Below are 17,179 nucleotides of genomic sequence, written 5' to 3'. Positions count from 1 at the left end.
ATGACAGAGACTGATATCAAACACATTAAAATCGCTACCGGATCGCCTCAAGAAAATTGTCAGGTCAAGCAGCTTAAATATTTTAAATTATTGCCAGTGGTGCGGCCCAAAGGAAATGCATTTTGGTGTTGTCGTTTCCAATGCCCCCACTGCAAAGATCATTTGCTACGGCATATGCGCATCCAGCGGAATTCTTTCGTCTCCTTATGTCGCAATATCTCGTACTCGGCTTAGCAGCGTCCCCGAGCAGCTCTAACGCTCTCGGGCTATCCTACGCTCTCGCTCGCGTCTAAGCTTGCTGCATAGGGCCCGGCAATTTGGCCCGTCAGCCCTTGCATGGGCAGTCTTGAGCTAATCGTCGCAGCTATTAGATTAACATCCTCGCATCAATCGTTCGCTCAATCATCTCCAAATGTACATACGCGATAAGTTGGTTTACATATGCAAATAAATTGTGAATTATAAACAGCCTCTCGACTTTCATTAACTCAAATTGCAACAGTTATTAAAAACGCTTAACAGCTTAACATTTGGTGACCACGACGTGATTGCGCAATAAATAATCCATCAGTGCAATCACAAACTAATATAGCATTCAAAGATCTAAACTAATTGCCATCTCAACCAGTGTCATTGACCACATAAGTTATCCATACATATATACACCGGCCTCTCCTGTATATTCGGTAGTGCACGTAGCTGTTGGCTTGCGCTTCTCTTGCGGTCATCTTCCCGCAAGAAACGTTTCTTACATCGGTCGCCTTTGTATATACAGTTCGTACATAGCTGTTCGCTTGCTGGGCTTGGTTCTTGTCGTCTATTGCTCGTGTTACTCTTTGCGATCATCTTCCCGCTAGAGACGTTGGTCTTCCTGCTAACGCTGCCGCTGACTACTACATGCTCGTGGTAAAGCAAGAGCAAGTCGAGAAGTTGATCGGCAAAATTGACATGTTTCACGGCGAGCTTGAGGAATTGGATCAAAGCGAAATTCACAGTGGTTTGTGTGACATTTTTGAGTCACTTGCCAGTTCGCTGAAGGCGGCGATTATGAGGGAAATGGCTAAGAGTAGCGGCCGCATGCCGTTTCATTCTACCTTGGCTGGAGGAAGCACTACGGTTGAGTTTGCCGGCTCGCAATTTCTACCTCACCGTAGACAAGTACCATCCCTGTCTCCTATACAATTGCCGACGTTTAGCGGCGGGTATGCGAACTGGACGGACTTTTATTCAATGTTTGCCACCATCATCGACAGCCATCCGGACTTAACAAACATAGAAAAGCTCCAGCATTTGCGTTCCTGTCTGCGGGATTCGGCATTGGAGACTGTTCGGTCGCTGGAAATCTTAGATGGCAATTATGCTATGGCATTAGATTTGTTGGAAAACAGATTCAATAATCGGCGATTGGTCTTTCAGGCACACATCAATGAGATCTTGGCGCTCCAGGCTGTGGAACCTGGATCAGTGGTCATGCTTCGCGAGCTTTCAGACAAGTTCAATTCACATATGCGTGCGCTCCAGGGTTTGGTCACCACTGAGCAGATCGCAGGATGCATCGTCGTGCAGGAACTTCACCGGAAACTGGATCCAGCGAGCCAAGAGGAGTGGGAAGAACGACCCCGCATTCGCAAACTTAATTCCGTCGTGGGAATCTATGGCCTCGTTCTTGGAGCAGCGATGCAGATCATTGGAGACGATGGACTTTTCTATGGCAAGCTATGCGTTGAGCAATCAGGTGGGCAGAAGTAGAAAGCATAATAATTCTAGGTCCACATTGGTTACAACGAACCAAACCGTAGCACGCTGCGCGCTGTGCAACGATGGTGCTCACGAGGTCCAGCACTGCCAGAAGTTTAAAGCGCTGTCCCCCACAAATCGCCATAAAGAAGCCAAGCGGCTTTCGTTGTGTATAAATTGTCTCAGAACAGGGCATCGATTACTTCAGTGCACCTCGAGCAACTGTCGTACCTGCGGGGGTAGACACCATACCCTCCTTCATTTTGGTAGCCCTGAAGATACCGCAGTCCAAGGGAAATCAGCGCCGTATACTCCATCTCAGTCTGCGCTGTCTGAGTCTACGCCGTCTGAGCATACCACTGAGCCCTCTACTTCAGCGGCTACCTCGTCTGCCCTTATTGCCCAAGATCTCAGGAATGGTGTTGTTCTTCTTGCCACGGTCACGGTCGTAGTCGAAAATCGTTCCGGAGTTTTAGTTCCCTGCCGAGCGTTGCTGGATTTCGGCTCCCATGCATCTAATAACTTCTCGTTTCGCGAATCAGCTTCAGCTTCGAAAAATGAAATCATCGACTGCAGTCTCGGGAATAGGCGACTCTAGCTTCGTCACGGATGGATTTTTGGTCAACGTTAGCCTGCACTCTCGCTCATCGGATTACTCAACTCTCATCACTGCCATTGTAGCCTCTAGCATAACCGATCGACAGCCAAGCTTTGGAATTGACACTCAAAACTGGAACATTCCATCTAACATACCACTAGCTGATCCGGAGTTTTATAAGCCGCAGCGCGTCGATCTGCTAATTGGCGCAAGTCTGTTTTTCGAACTCCTGTGTGTTGGTCAGGTCAAGCTACTGCCAGGATTGCCTTCAATTCAGAAAACGCGCTTGGGATGGGTCGTGTCTGGAGGTTGTTCGCGTTTAAAAGGTTCCTCGTTGATGGTCTCTCGCGCTCGGGCCGTAGCTGCTGAGGATAATAGTCCAGAGGATCGGCTTGAGGTGCTTCTTCGGAGGTTTTGGGAGGTAGAAAATTGCATCGAACCAATAATAAAGTCTACCAAAGAAGAGCTCGATTGTGAAGCACACTTTGTGCTGCATTTCCGTCGACTACATAAAGGCGATTATTGTGTTCGGCTGCCAGCAAAATATAATTTGGATCTCCTTGGAGAATTTTACAATCAAGCGCTTCGTAGATTCCTGACCCTTGAGAGAAAGTTAGATCGTCGCCCTGATGTTAAATCTCAGTATGCAGCATTTATAAAAGAGTACCTTGATTTAGGCCATATGTCTCAGGTTCCTACCCAGTCAATCAGCAACTGCCGATTTTTTGACTCACCATTGCGTCATGAAGGAAGATAGTTCTACGACCAAGCTTCGCGTCGTTTTTGATGGATCCGCTTCAACCTCATCTGGATATTCCCTGAATGACGTTTTAATGGCTGGTCCCGTCAGCCATTTCGGTCACACGCCGTTGCGATTACGGGAGATATCTGTAAGATGTATCGTTGTGTAAGAGTCTCGACCGAGGATAGCAACTTGCAGTGTATTCTGTGGAAAAACTCCAGGGAAGAAGACTTGCGTGTGTTTCAATTGGGCACCGTTACTTATGGGACGAAGCCTGCCTCCTATCCTATCCTATCTGTGCGATCGATGCATCAGTTGGCAATGGACGATCAGATGGCGTTTCCAGTTGGAGCTGAAATCCTCCGCCATGACTTCTACGTGGATGACTTGATATCTGGAGCCAGCTCTCAGGAAGAGGCTATCCGAATTCGGGAGCAAACTACTGGAATTTTGTCTAGAGGTCAGTACAAATTGAGGAAATGGTGTTCGAACGTCCCTGCTGTGCTGGATGGAGTTCCGGAAGAGGACAAGGAAACATTTTTGAAGTTCGGCGATGGCAGCCATGTGACTTAAACTTTAGGACTTGCGTGGGATCCGGTTTCTGATCTACTATTATTTTCGTTGTCGGCCCTTCAATCTTCTTTGAATTCTTGCAGGCGCTCTGTTTTGTCATCTATAGCGCGATTCTACGATCCTCTCGGTCTAGCTGGTCCCGTAATTACTAAATCCAAAATCTTTCTCCATCGTTTGTGCCAAGAAAAGTTGACCTGGGATGAAAGCCTTCCAGTCGCACTGAACACCGAGTGGCAAGAAATATGCACCAGTTTTGTCGTGTCCAAGGGTCAGCATTCCAGCAGTCACTTACTTTGTGCCAAATCTCGTGTGGCTCCTTTGAAGACACTTACAGTACCAAAGTTGGAGCTTTGTGGAGCGGAGTTGCTGGCTAGGCTCATATCTGAGATAGCTGGAATGAATGTTTTCAAGGGAAGGTGTTACTGTTGGTGTGATTCTGCCGTTGCGCTCTCTTGGTTTCGGGACGAGCCGTCAAGATTTAATATTTTTGTTGCAAATAGAGTGTCAACGATTCAGGAAATGACCAAAAAAATGGATTGGCGCTATGTTCCCACAGCTTTAAACCCAGCCGACATTCTTTCTCGAGGGGCTCATCCCTTTGGGCTCATGGTCCTCCATTTCTTTGCGGCTCCACAGAAAACTGGCCACCCACTGTGTTACCTGATAAGCCAGCTCTTGAACTTCGTCGGAAGGCTCTTCTGGTTAACTCGCCCTACATGGACATTATTGCTGATTCCAAGTATGCGAATTCATTTGCTTCTTTGCAGCGCGTTTTCGGATACATTCACAAGTTTTGCAACCGAACTCGGCGCCCCGGACTCACTGTCTCAGACATTGAACATGGAACCCAGGTATTGCTACGACTAGTCCAGCGTACTCAGCTATGGGAGGACATGAAGTCACTGCGGGCAAGGGGAGCAGTCTGCTCATCGAGCTCAATCGCATCGTTATCGCCATTCATGGATCAGTTTGGACTTCTCAGGGTAGATGGTCGACTGAAAAACTCTTCGTTGAATTTTGATGGCCGTCATCCAATCATCTTGCCCAGCAGCCATCCACTTACTCTTGCAATAATCTCCCATTTTCATGATCGGAATCTGCACGCTGGTCCTCGAGCTTTGCTTGGATTAATTCGATCAAAATATTGGGAGGAAGACGGTAAACAAGGCAGTAAACAAGTGCGTAAGATGCTTTCGACTGAAGCCCAGGGTATTGGAGCATATTATGGCGGATCTTCCAAAGGAGCGGCTCGATGGTTCTCATGCCTTTGAGATCACAGGCGAGGACTTCTGTGGGCCGTTTTTCTACAAGCCGGAGGCACGCAACAAGGCTCCAATCAAGCGCTACGTCTGCGTCTTCATTTGTTCCGCTACCAAGGCTGTTCATCTGAAGCTTATAAAAGTCTTATCCACAGTTGCTTTTCTACATGGACTTTCTACATAAAGCGCTTCATATGTACCAGACGAAAGCCGCGGCAAATTTGGTCAGACAACGCAACCAATTTTGTCGGCGCTTAGAATGCCTGATGGAATTAAAGCGCCTGGTCCTCAGCGATGACCATCAGAAGGCGCTGCTGGATTTTTGCTTGGTCGAGGCTATAGACTGGCATTTCATTTAGTTTTAATTTCAGAGAGCCCTGCCGATCTAGATGTTCTAACTCCAGCGCATTTCTTGAATGGTGGCCCTCCTGCTTCGTTCGCTTCGTTTAGCTTCGTTTAGCAGTCGCAGATTTGGTTCTTGTCAAGGATGAGAATCTTCCAATCATCCCCATATGTACATACGCGATAAGTTGGTTTACATATGCAAATAAATTGTGAATTATCAACAGCCTCTCGACTTTCATTAACTTCAAATTGCAACAGTTATTAAAAACGCTTAATAGCTTAACACAAATGGTCAGGTGGAAAGAGTCAATAGAAGCCTTGGGCCAATGATAGCGAAATTAGTAGAACCAGAAAAGGGTATACATTGGGATGTAGTGATATATACGTTTTATAGTGAGATCTAACAGGAGTGTGGATACCAAATTTGGTTACTCTAGCGTTAATAGTCTCTGAGATTTGTGGATACCCCCCGATTTTCGTCCTTTGCTGGGGTGGAAGGGGGTGTGGCGAAATTTTGAAACGAGCTCGTCAAGGTCCGATATCACAGGAGTGTGGATCAAAAATTTGGTTGCTCAAGCTTTTATAGTCTCTGAGATCTAGGCGCTAATGTTTTACGCTAAGCAAAGCCGGCTATGCTACATGTGTGTTAGAGAGAGACAGTGCGACAAAAAATGAAATTGTTTTCTTGATGCTGGCTATAAAAATACGATCCAATTCAGATTCCGCAGTCTAAAAGATATGGTCATTCTCTACGATTCTGCGTTTTTGGTTTTCTCGTATCTTTAAAATTGTGGATGCCACAGATTTTCGCCCTTTGTGGGGGCGGAAGTGGGCGGGGCGAAGTTTTGAAATATTCTTGTAGCAATGACATATCACAGAAGTCTGGATCCCAAACATCGTTGCTCTAGCCCTTACAATCTTTGAGCACTAGGCGCTGATAGGGCAGACAGACCAGGATCAATCGACTCGGCTATTAACGCTGATCAAAAATATATATAATTTATGGGGTCGGAAACGATTCCTTCTGGACGTTACACACATCCACTTTTACCAGTCACCACTTTTTCATTGCAGTCCGCTCTCGTCTGGTAGCTTTTGTTGTTTTATCACTCTCTCGCTATCACCTCAACTTCAATAACTGTTCTTTCTCTCTCGCTCTTTAAACATTCTGAGCAATAGCCCTCTCTGCTTAGTAGCTCTCGCTATAACCGCTCTCCACTCTGCTCTCTTTTTTTTACCAATTCCGTTTTGAGCGTTGTCTGGCACATTGGACTGATACCAATTTGTTTTGCAAATAATAGTTAATAAATAAATAATAAAATGGAATACGCTGTGGTCTGTGCCAAAAAAAAACCTGTAAGAAGCAGATCACCCACGATCAGCCGAATGTCCCCTGCTGGCTCTGCGACAGCGTAGTGCACGCAAAATGCGCTGGATTTTCTGGCCTCGTGAGTGATGCTATAGCCAAACGTAATGGCTTGCATTACAGTTGCGAGGCATGCCGTGCGGTGGAGAGGCAGCTTTTATGAGGCAGACGCGAAGTGGCTTTAAGGAGCTGACCGTTGGTTTTTAAAACCAATACGATCGGCTCCTAGCCATGGAGGCTCAGTTTAGCGGTTTAAAACTGCTGAATGAGTCTCCGAGGCGCAAAAAGGTCAATCCGCGGGATCTGCAAGTGCCAACCGTCACTCAGCCGTGCGCCGCCGAAAAACTGACTCCGACCACTCAAGTGTGCAGCAGTTGATCTCGTTTGCCACTCCAAGGGCAACGACAGCTGCTGGCGATGCAGATTCGGTAGACGAATTCATCGCCTCGGAGAATGTGCAGCCAAGTACGTCTGCAGCGTCCGTGTCCGTGTTCGTGGTGTCCGCAAGTTCGCTAGTTGTTCCGTCTATCCCGATCCCACCAGTAAATAGACGTTCCGGACCTCCGGATATTGCCACCACAGGTAATAGATCTGTGGTGACTAAACCACTGGTGGGAGTCCCACCAAAACGAAAAGTTTTTGTTTCACGGCTGGCCCCTGACCTCACATCTAATGATGTAATTGCTTTTATTCAAAGCAAAATAAAAGCCGTGGGTTTAAAGGTGGAGAAATTTAACTTCTCTTACGCCAGGGAGATAGCCTCGTTTAAGATAAGCATCTCCCCAACTCAATTTGACACCATTTGCTCCGCCAAATTTTGGCCGGAGAATTTGGTGGTGAAGGAGTTAAAGGCTAAGAAGAAGAATAGGCCCCCATATCCCTTCCAAATCTTTCCAGTGTGCCACCCTCAACTTCAACTTCCTCTTCCTCAACTACCCGTCTTGCTTCCACCCTTCCAAAAAACTAACTCCTCTTTTAGTAACCTATCAGAATGTAAGAGGCTTGCGTAGTAAGCTCAGCATTCTTTTCCGGGATAGTGTTGCATTTGCCTCCCACGTTATTGTGTCTGATGCAAAAAATTATAGAGGTATAGGAAAGTTATCCGCTATTCCCAAAATGTTTGAGAAGGTTTTAACTCCACACTTGCAACATCTCTGCAAGTCACTTAGAACTCAAACTCAGCATGGATTTATAAGGCGGCGATCAACCACCACGAACTTGTTAGAGTTTACCTCTTTCATTATTAAAGGCTTGTAAGGTAACTTACAGACGGATGTTATTTACACCGACTTTAGTAAAGCATTCGACTCTGTAAACGATTCCCACTTAGCGCATAGACTTGACCTTTTAGGGTTTCCGCCCAACCTCCTGAGATGGATTTCTAGCTATCTCTGTTCTAGGTCTCAAAGAGTCCTCTTCAAAAACTCCCTCTATTTACCAGTAAAGGTTTCTTCGGGAGTACCACAAGGCAGCCATCTAGGCCCCTTACTCTTCACTCTCTTTATTAATGACTTGCCTTCAGTATTAACATACTCTCGAGTACTTATGTATGCGGATGATGTTAAACTCTGTGTCCAGTGCAAGGACATTTCATTTCATTCTCGCTTGCAATCCGATCTCAATAGCTTTCAGTCATGTTGTTGTGCAAACTTGTTACACCTTAATGCCTCGAAATGCAAAGCTATGACATTTCATCGTTCTAGCCCTTTGTTGGCTCCCTACACCCTATTTGGTGGTTCTCTTGAGAGAATTACCCTGGTGGATGATCTGGGTGTTATGTTAGACCCCAAGTTAAAGTTTTCCGAACACATTTCTACCATGGTAAATAAGGCCATGGGCGTGCTTGGGTTTATAAAGAGGTGGTCAAAGGAATTGGACGACCCCATTATAACAAAGACTCTCTATACTACGCTAGTTCGTCCGGCTCCTGTGTATGGTGCCCTCAGTACAAAGAACACCAGGACCGTATAGAATCAGTACAGAAAAACTTTTTACGCTTTGCTCTGCGGGGCCTTAACTGGGATGCGGGTGTAAGACTCCCATCTTACTCTAGTAGACTACTATAAGTAAACCTCCCATCCTTAGTTAACCGTAGAAAAATGCTTGGTGTGATATTTATGCACAACTTGATCAGGGGTGACATAGACAGCCCTGATCTTCACGATTCCTATTAGACTATTAGACTTCCACTTTGTAGATCGAATTATTCCTTGCATGAACCGTTTAAGGTCTTATGCTCGGATTATAATTCCCTCTACCATATTATATCCAACACTAATTCTCTTCCTCTTATTAAATTATTAATCCTTACACACCTTTCTATTAATTAGTAACTGTAGTGGTATTTGTATTTTGATTGCATGCTTAGTTTCTTAGTAAGTTTAGTGCTAATTTTCCTCGAATGTTAGTCTAATAGCTATCTTTCTTGCATGTTCGCGTTTGGTTCGGCTACGCAACGCGCGTCATGCGGCAGCGCCCCTCGGTCGGTTGGGCGGGAGGAGGGCTGCGTTTTGCCTGGGATCCGCGCGTAACAGCCTTCTGCTGGTATCACACGGGCCACTTGATGGTGCAGTAACTGCATCGCCTCTTGAAAGATGCAGTCATTGCATGTCAACGTCCAAAAAAAATTTGGTTGCTCTAGCTCTTATAGGTTCTGAGATCCTTAAACTCGTATTTTGCAATTGGCAAAACCGACCATGAAACCTGTGTGTTAGAGAGAGACAGAGCGAGAAAGAATGAAATTGTTTTATTGATTCTAGAAGATATAGTCATCTACTACGATTCTGCGCTTTTAGTTTTTTCGTATCGTCGAAATTGTGGATGCCACAGATTTTCGCCCTTTGTGGGGGCGGAAGTGGGCGGGGCAAAGTTTTAAAATATTCTTGTAGCAGTGAAATATCACAGAAGTCTGGATCCAAAACATCGTTGCTCTAGCTCTTATAGTCTTTGAGCACTAGGCGCTAATAAGGACGGACAGACGGACGGACGGACGGACGGACGGACGGACAGACGGACGGACGGACGGACGGACAGACGGTCAGACGGACGGACAGACACACAGGGCTCAATCGATTTGACTAATGTATATACTTTATGGGGTCGGAAACGATTCCTTCTGGACGTTACACTCATCCACTTTTACCACAAAACTAATATACCCCAATACTCATTTTGAGTATCGGGTATAAATACATAATACCTCATACTAACAAAGAGGAGCTAACAAACAAGTCACAAAACTCATCTCGGATAAAATATTAGAACCTTCCGTATCAGAATACAATGGCCCAATACTTCTTGTCCCAAAGAAAGCAATACGAACTTTTATTCGGTAAACAATATAACCTACCGATTCAATTTAATAGCTGATTACGCTAGAGAGGTTAAATTTAGATTAGAAACCGCTTATAAAAGAGCGAGAATAGTTTTAAAAGAAAATAAAGCTAAGCAAAAGAAATTTTATGATCATAAAGTTTTAGATTTTAAGCTAAAATTAGGAGACCAAGTTTTGTTTAAAAACGAGACTGGTCACAATTTAGAACCAGTTTATATAGGACCATTTAAGGTCATAAGAATAGAAACCAATAACAATGTAATAATAAAGCACAACAAGTTCATAAAGATAGGTTAAACATGGATAATAAATAAAAATAAAAAAAAAACAAAAATGTTTTATGATAACGGTCTGATCAACCATAATTAAAAAAAAAATAAAAAAAAGATAAAAAAAAAATAAAAAAATTTAACAAAAAATGTACATATATAAGTAATAATAAGATTTCGGGTTATTTGGAATAATATTGTGAACACTTTATTCGTAATTATGAGTTATTATAAACCACAAGGCTAACAACAAGAACAGTATGTCTATTAATTGTTTGCAAAATGTAAAAAGGCACATAAGTTTGACTTCAACATGGAAAATATGAGTAAAGGCATAAGTTTGGAGAATTTTTTTTATTAACTGTTATCAAAATGTGTTTAAGCTGTAGGTATGACGGAAAAAAGGGCAAAATTCCAAGACAAACGGTAAAGAAATTAAAAAAAAAACAAAAAAGCGGCATGTATGACTCTGTCTATTAATTCTTTGCAATATGTAAACACTGATTGAAAGAAGACGAAGGAAAAACAAACGGGACATCAAAATCAAAAACGATCAGCCGCGTGCTTTTCTTAAGTCTTCTTTGCAGTCATTCGTTTACAAATTTTCTTGCATTCAGTTCAGTTTCTTGTGTTATTTGAAGTTTTAGCAATGCCCGGTAAACGAACAGAAGATAATCTGATACAATTGGTATATTTTAATTATGGCAAAAGAAAGACAGCTAAAGAGTTGGCCAAGATGTTCAATATTAAGTTGAGAACAGTCTTTAATATTATTAAACGTGCGGAAAAAGAAAATAGGCTCGGCGGGATTACTCGAAAATATTGAAAACCGTGGAAAATAAGCCACAAACAACCCTCAGAGCCTCAGGTCAATGATATAAAAATTAATCTAAACAAGACCGTTTGCCCTGAGACTGTGCGAAAAGTTTTAAATGTCCACAGATACTCCTCACACGTGGCAAGGAAGAAGCCGTTGCTGTCCACAGCTAATATTGAGAAACGCTTAAACTTTGCGATATATAATGTTGACAAGCCTCTCGAGTACTGGGACGACGTGATTTTTTGTGACGAAACCAAGATCATGCTGTATTATAATGATGGGCCTGGAAAAGTTTGGCGTAAGCCGAATACAGCCCTCCAGTCAAAGAACATTGTGCCCACTGTGAAATTTGGCAAGCTTTCAGTGATGGTTTGGGGCTGTATTTCTTCCAAAGGTGTTGGAGAGCTGCGCATTTTCAATGACATTATGACAAAAGAATTTTATTTGGACATTTTTGGCTACGTTGATCCACAGAACACCAGCAAACTCAAATACAAGCTGTACCAGGACAATGATCCAAAGCACAAATCATTCCTTTGCCGCACTTGGCTACTTTACAATTGCAACAAAGTGATTGACACGTCCCCCCCTTGTTAAAGAAAAGGGTGGCCAAACGACGCCCTACCTCAAAAAGTAATTTGATTCTGTGGAACGAGGAGTGGCTAAAAATACATCCACGCCATCCATCAGGCCACTCTCAAGAGGTCGATTCCCTAGAATCATGCCACTCATGAGGAACAATTAAAGCTAAGCATAAAACCATGGAGTCTCACATTCCTAGCTCCCTCATGTAATGCAACACCGATCGCCAGCAGCCTTTCATCAAAGCCGACGTAAACCACCCGTAAGCCTAGGGCTGGGCGACCTATCGATCACTATCAACACCGATAGTAGCTTTATTAAATCGCGAAACAAATATCAAAAGGTTTGACAAAGTTAATCGAAAATCCACAGTTTATAACTGTTTAACTAGTTTTTCGGTTCAACATCCATTGAATGCACCCGAGTGCCAAATACCAAGTGTATTTTCTTGTTATTTTTTCCGATAGGCTTCCATCACACATACAGCAGTCAACATCCCACTACCTAATTCGTTGCAAAGCTAAACGGAGGAACACCATACTGACAATATTTTCGAATATTTCCATAGTCAGTGTGACCGTTCCTCTCCTCAGCTCTTCAGCAGTAAACGTAAACATTCCAAGTTGATCCAATAAGTGCATTCCAGCAAAAGCTCGAGACCTTCCGGTTTATTACGATAGTAGTGGCTTTGAAAAATAAATATTTCTTTCTGCTCTTGTTGGGGTATCCGTATGTACTCTACCAGGTCGCGAGGAGAAAAAACAACTTTTACCGGTGACCTCTCCAGGTAACAAAAGCCCAAGCAGCTCTTCCGCCCCAGAAGCGGCCACCTGGGTGACTCGCAAAGTGAAGTACCCAGGTACTCCAGGGCCCACCACAAGTTCCGCTGTTGCGAAGACAAAATCGGTCCTGTTCCCGTCGCCTGTCCCGCTTAAGGTGCCAGCGCGTACGCAAAGCAGTGTAAGCTGCTCTCGACACTCCCACACAATGGCTCAATCCGCCGCAACTGCCGTACTTACGCATTTCGGAGAGCGAATAAACCTTCCGGATCCCCGAACTCCATCCGCTTCGCCTTCCACGGCCTGGACCAAATCCGAAGCATGTGGGCGGAAGTTGAGATAGAGCATAAGAATTGTTTCGCATTTGTGGCTGAAGAGGGTTCGCAGTCTGAAGCGGACCTTCAATCGAAATTCGATGACTGCTTTACGGTGTATGTACAGTGCTTTGCTGATCTCACTGATCAGCTCCAACAACCAGCAGTCCGTCCTTCCGCACAGCCAGATTTCCACGGCAGCTGCAGACTCCCCCAAGCGACATAGAAGTTTTCGCTGGGGATTACGTCCGCTGGCCTTCGTTCCGAGACCTTTTTACTGCGATCTATAAAAATTCAGGGAAGCAGCTGTAACAGGGCAACCGCGATGTTAGCACCCCAGGCTACCAGCCTGTTATCGCTGCTGGGTACCGCGCTCAGTTAACAGCCAGTTAGATCGCCCTCTGCCTAGCTCTCACTCTGTCGGTTCTGTACGCTCTTACGATCCGCACGTCGTTTACCGTTGTCATAGCATGTAAGCTAGAATAAGTTTCGATTCCACCCCCGCTACAACCTGCCCCGTCATGCATATATTCGCACATATACGAAAATACATGGAACACATTTATTGGAACCATTCTGACTTCTTCATTTGTATACATACTGCAATTCGACGCTGGATAGCAACGTCTCGATCCGCCCCCTTGCAAACAGTCATTTTTTTTAAATATTACATAAATTTCATAAATAATATCATATATAAATAAGCTCACATATATACTGACTGTGTACCGAATATCACGTTACCCCTGGTTTTTGGTTGCGTTTCAAATGATTATCTATCTAATGTTTTTAGATTTAGTAAATACTACAGCAGTGACATTTGAGACATAATATTTTCGGGGCATTAAATCCTGATAGAGATTCTTCTTCTATTAACGTTATATCAGTGAAAATAACTAAACGCAAAACTATTTTAGCATATTTAAGTAGTACTGGTATCTTACCGAAAAAATCCGAGTATTAACGCGTTTTTGAACTACGATAAATGTCAATTTTATACGATTATCGCAAATAGAGGCAAATTGCGGAATTTCGTACCTAGAGCACGTACTTAGTTGACCATCTCCAACGCCATCTCTGAAAACGAACAATAATCTATGAAAATGTATTCTGTTAAGAAACTATCACTATATTAACTTAATTAGTTAAATATTTAATTTAATAATGTTAAGTATGGCGCTTTGGTTGAAGGGTTTTTCTACTGATGTGCAGAAATCGATTCTCGACGCAGGTAAATTGAATTTCAAGGCTGTTAAGGCGATATGGAGGTGACCACATGCGAAAAGTTCATAGCTTGGAGCTGAAGGTCAGGGTAGATCGTTACAGAGAGTCGCTTCAAGAGTTCGCGATAGACATATCGCGGATCCTACGACTGGCTTACAATGCTGCACCAACCCAGAGAGATGCAAAATCAATGGTTTTATAGACGGTATGAGGGCTGTTGCAGCAGACGATCTTTATTACCCTATCTCAGCGTGTGCGATGTTGTGAGCAGAGCTTTTGCTCTCACACGCCGCGCTCTTGTACTGCTCTCTGCGCATGCAAGATCGGCTCGGCGGTGGAGTCGGGGAGTTATTGCGATCTCTGGCTGCGACCAGTCCAATAAATGCTTTGAAGTCGAGCACTTGTTTTATTTGTTCATAAATTACCTGAAATTTTAAATTAAAAATCGCAACTAGAGCCCGCTGGACCGGAGTCATCATAACGCTTAGCTCGGAAAAAATATACAAATATAATATATATACAAATATATACCACTCACTGTCGTGTCTCGTTGACGATGCATTGGGAACGGTGAAGGCGTTTCAGATCTCTACGGTTGTTTGACATTCCCAGCACAACAGAAGCTTCTGCTTCATGCCTTAGGTCCCTCATTGACACGGTATCAGCCATCTATTCCTCTCTGCAGTCGTTAGGAAGTGAAAAAGACATAAATAGCGCGATGCTAATTCACATAGCGCTGTCTAAAGTAGATCCCACACCGAAGTCGCGGTTCGAAGAGCAACTGGATCCGAGTGCGCAGCCCAGTTGAATCGGCGCTATCAGCATCGAGCTGCCGAAGAGTCAACACGGAATAAGGGAACAACTAAACAAGAGACAAGTAAAGGACCCACTAAATCGTCATTTTCATGTGCAAAAACGGATAGGCGAGCTGATTCGAAATGTAGCTGGTGCACGCGGGGAATCATACCATAAGCAATTGTCAATCGTTTAGTGCTCTTCTTTTTCTTCAACGGTTCGACATCACCAAGCAACTCCGACTGTGCATAAATTGTTTGAAGCCAGGTCATACAGTGACGAGGTACAAGACGAGTCGAGTGTGCTCTAAGCCCCATAACACTCTGCTTCATAGATACGGGGTAAAGCCACAGCAAAATGGGCCTAGTTCTGTGCCAGTAGAACATTCGTCATCGTCTGAGCCTCAGACAGCTTATTCTAGTCACGTTGCTAGTGCTGACCAAGTTATTCTTGTTACTTCTGTTGGAAAGGTGTAAGATCGGTCCGGACAATTTCAGTGTGCACGGGCACTTCTAGATTCCGGCTCCCAAATTAATTTTATATCCGAGGATCTAGCCCAGCGCTTACGACTCCGCCGTGATGATTCGTGCCTTAATATCACAACTGTTGGAAAAAACTCTTCCGTCATAAGGCACAAGATTCATACTTCTGTCCAATCTCGTATCCACGCTCACAACTTTGATTCCGATTTTTGGGTATTAAGGTCGATTTCCACATACCAACCCGATCATGTTGTCAATTTCGCCCCATGGAAGATACCAGCAAACCTGTAGCTGGCAGACCCGCATTTTTACAAGCCTGCTAAGGTTGTCTTATTGATAGGGGCAGAAACCTTTTTTGAGTTAATGTGTGTAGGCCAATTAAAGGCAAGTTCCGAACATCCATCAATCCAGAAAACATTGTTGGGATGGATTGTATCAGGAAAATAAAAGGCATCAGCGCAGTATGCTGTATGCAATATCGCTGTTGGTAGCGATCATTGCTCTCTCGACTCTCTAGTGAAGCGCTTTTGGCAATTGGAACAGGTCCCAGAGAAGTCGAAGCCTGTATATACAGCTGAACAATTGGCTTGTGAACAAAACTTTAAGCAGACTACGCAGGCTCGAGTTGGGCCGTTTTGAAGTGGGGCTGCCAGACCTGAAAAGACCCCATCAAATCTGTTTTTGCTCAACTCGCTCTTCGCTCAAGCAAAGACCGATTTTTTCACTTCTCTTTTGTTCCTGTTCTTCACTGAACATCTTGCCGCGAGCAAACGAAAAATTTTTGTGAATTCTATACGGTTTGACTATTGGAGCTTAAAATGAATCGTGAAAATCAAAACGAAAATGTTCGTTTGCCAATTTTGCAAATTTTTCGCTTCACCAAAGTGTCTCTCTAAGTTGTTATTGTGAGACACGATCGGGTGTCGGGCTCACCCGAAAACCCGAAACACATAGCACAAGCGAAGAGACAAAAAGTGTTCTGCTCAGTGAGAGACCGTGTCTTCGTGGTCTTTTTCGGATTTTTCAGTGACGAGACAGCAAAGGGAAAAAGTGTTGACCGTCGTTTGCGAGCTATGATCAAAACAAAGACTTCAATCTCATTAAATGAGACTTTGTTGGTGGGTGCAAATATTCAGAGGGAGCTTTACGTAACTCTTGCCCGATTTCGATTAAATCGTTTTGCGCTCACAGCTGACATCTCCAAAATGTATAGGCAAGTTCAGGTCGCCGAAGAAGACCGTAATTTCCAATTGATTCTGTGGAGGGATAAGGCAAACGTAGATGTTCAAACGTATCGCCTGAATACGGTTACTTATGGGACAGCCTCAGCTCCATTTCTGGCCATCCGCTGTCTCGTTGAATTGGCAGACGCTTATGCTGAGTCCCATCCTATTGCATCACAAGTGACTTTTACGTTGATGATATGCTTACAGGAGGATTTAGATTTAGGATTTAGATCGTATTCGGCTGGAAGTGTGCGAGGTCTTAGAAACCGGGGGTTTTAAGTTGGCCAAGTGGGCGTCAAATCATCCCCAGCTGCAGTCCGATAGTGGCCAGAAGAAATCGCTGCAGTTTGATCCTTCGTCGTCTGTTAAAACGCTCGGAATTAGATGGAATCCGCATCATTTAGATGACTCATTTGATTCATTGACCCCTACAAAGCGAAACATCTTGTCAGTTGCGTCCCGATTGTTCGACCCATTAGGGTTATTATGTCCCTTAATAACTGCCCTAGTTATTGCTGCAGCAATTGTGGCTGCAAAAGTTGGATTGGGACGAGTCGGTTCCCATGAGTTTGCACCCGAGTTGGAACCACTTCAAGCCAAATTTGTTTGAATTAGACAAGATAACCATACCTCGCTACATTGGCCTTCCCACGCATAAAAGCGTTCAGATTCACGGATTCGCAGACGCATCAGGTGAAGCGTACGGATGCTGCATTTAAATCCGTACCAGTGAT

The 17,179-nt window shown here is 44.1% G+C and overlaps 1 protein-coding gene across 1 annotated transcript in view; it reads right to left on the bottom strand.

Annotated features, from left to right (window-relative positions):
• LOC6602649 (protein argonaute-3) overlaps window positions 1-17,179 on the bottom strand; it is a 250,712-nt gene that overhangs the window by 59,632 nt on the left and 173,901 nt on the right. Inside the window, exon 6 of the mRNA XM_026987827.1 lies at window positions 13,663-13,795. Coding sequence (XP_026843628.1) covers window positions 13,663-13,795 — 133 coding nt within the window. The remainder of the gene's footprint in view (window positions 1-13,662; window positions 13,796-17,179) is intronic.

Source organism: Drosophila persimilis, unplaced genomic scaffold, assembly GCF_003286085.1.
Source record: "Drosophila persimilis strain 14011-0111.01,24,50 unplaced genomic scaffold, DperRS2 tig00000124-arrow-pilon, whole genome shotgun sequence".
NCBI classification, from domain to species: domain Eukaryota; kingdom Metazoa; phylum Arthropoda; class Insecta; order Diptera; family Drosophilidae; genus Drosophila; species Drosophila persimilis.
Note: the sequence above shows the minus strand (reverse complement) of the source record. Positions and strands in the feature narration are given on the sequence as shown.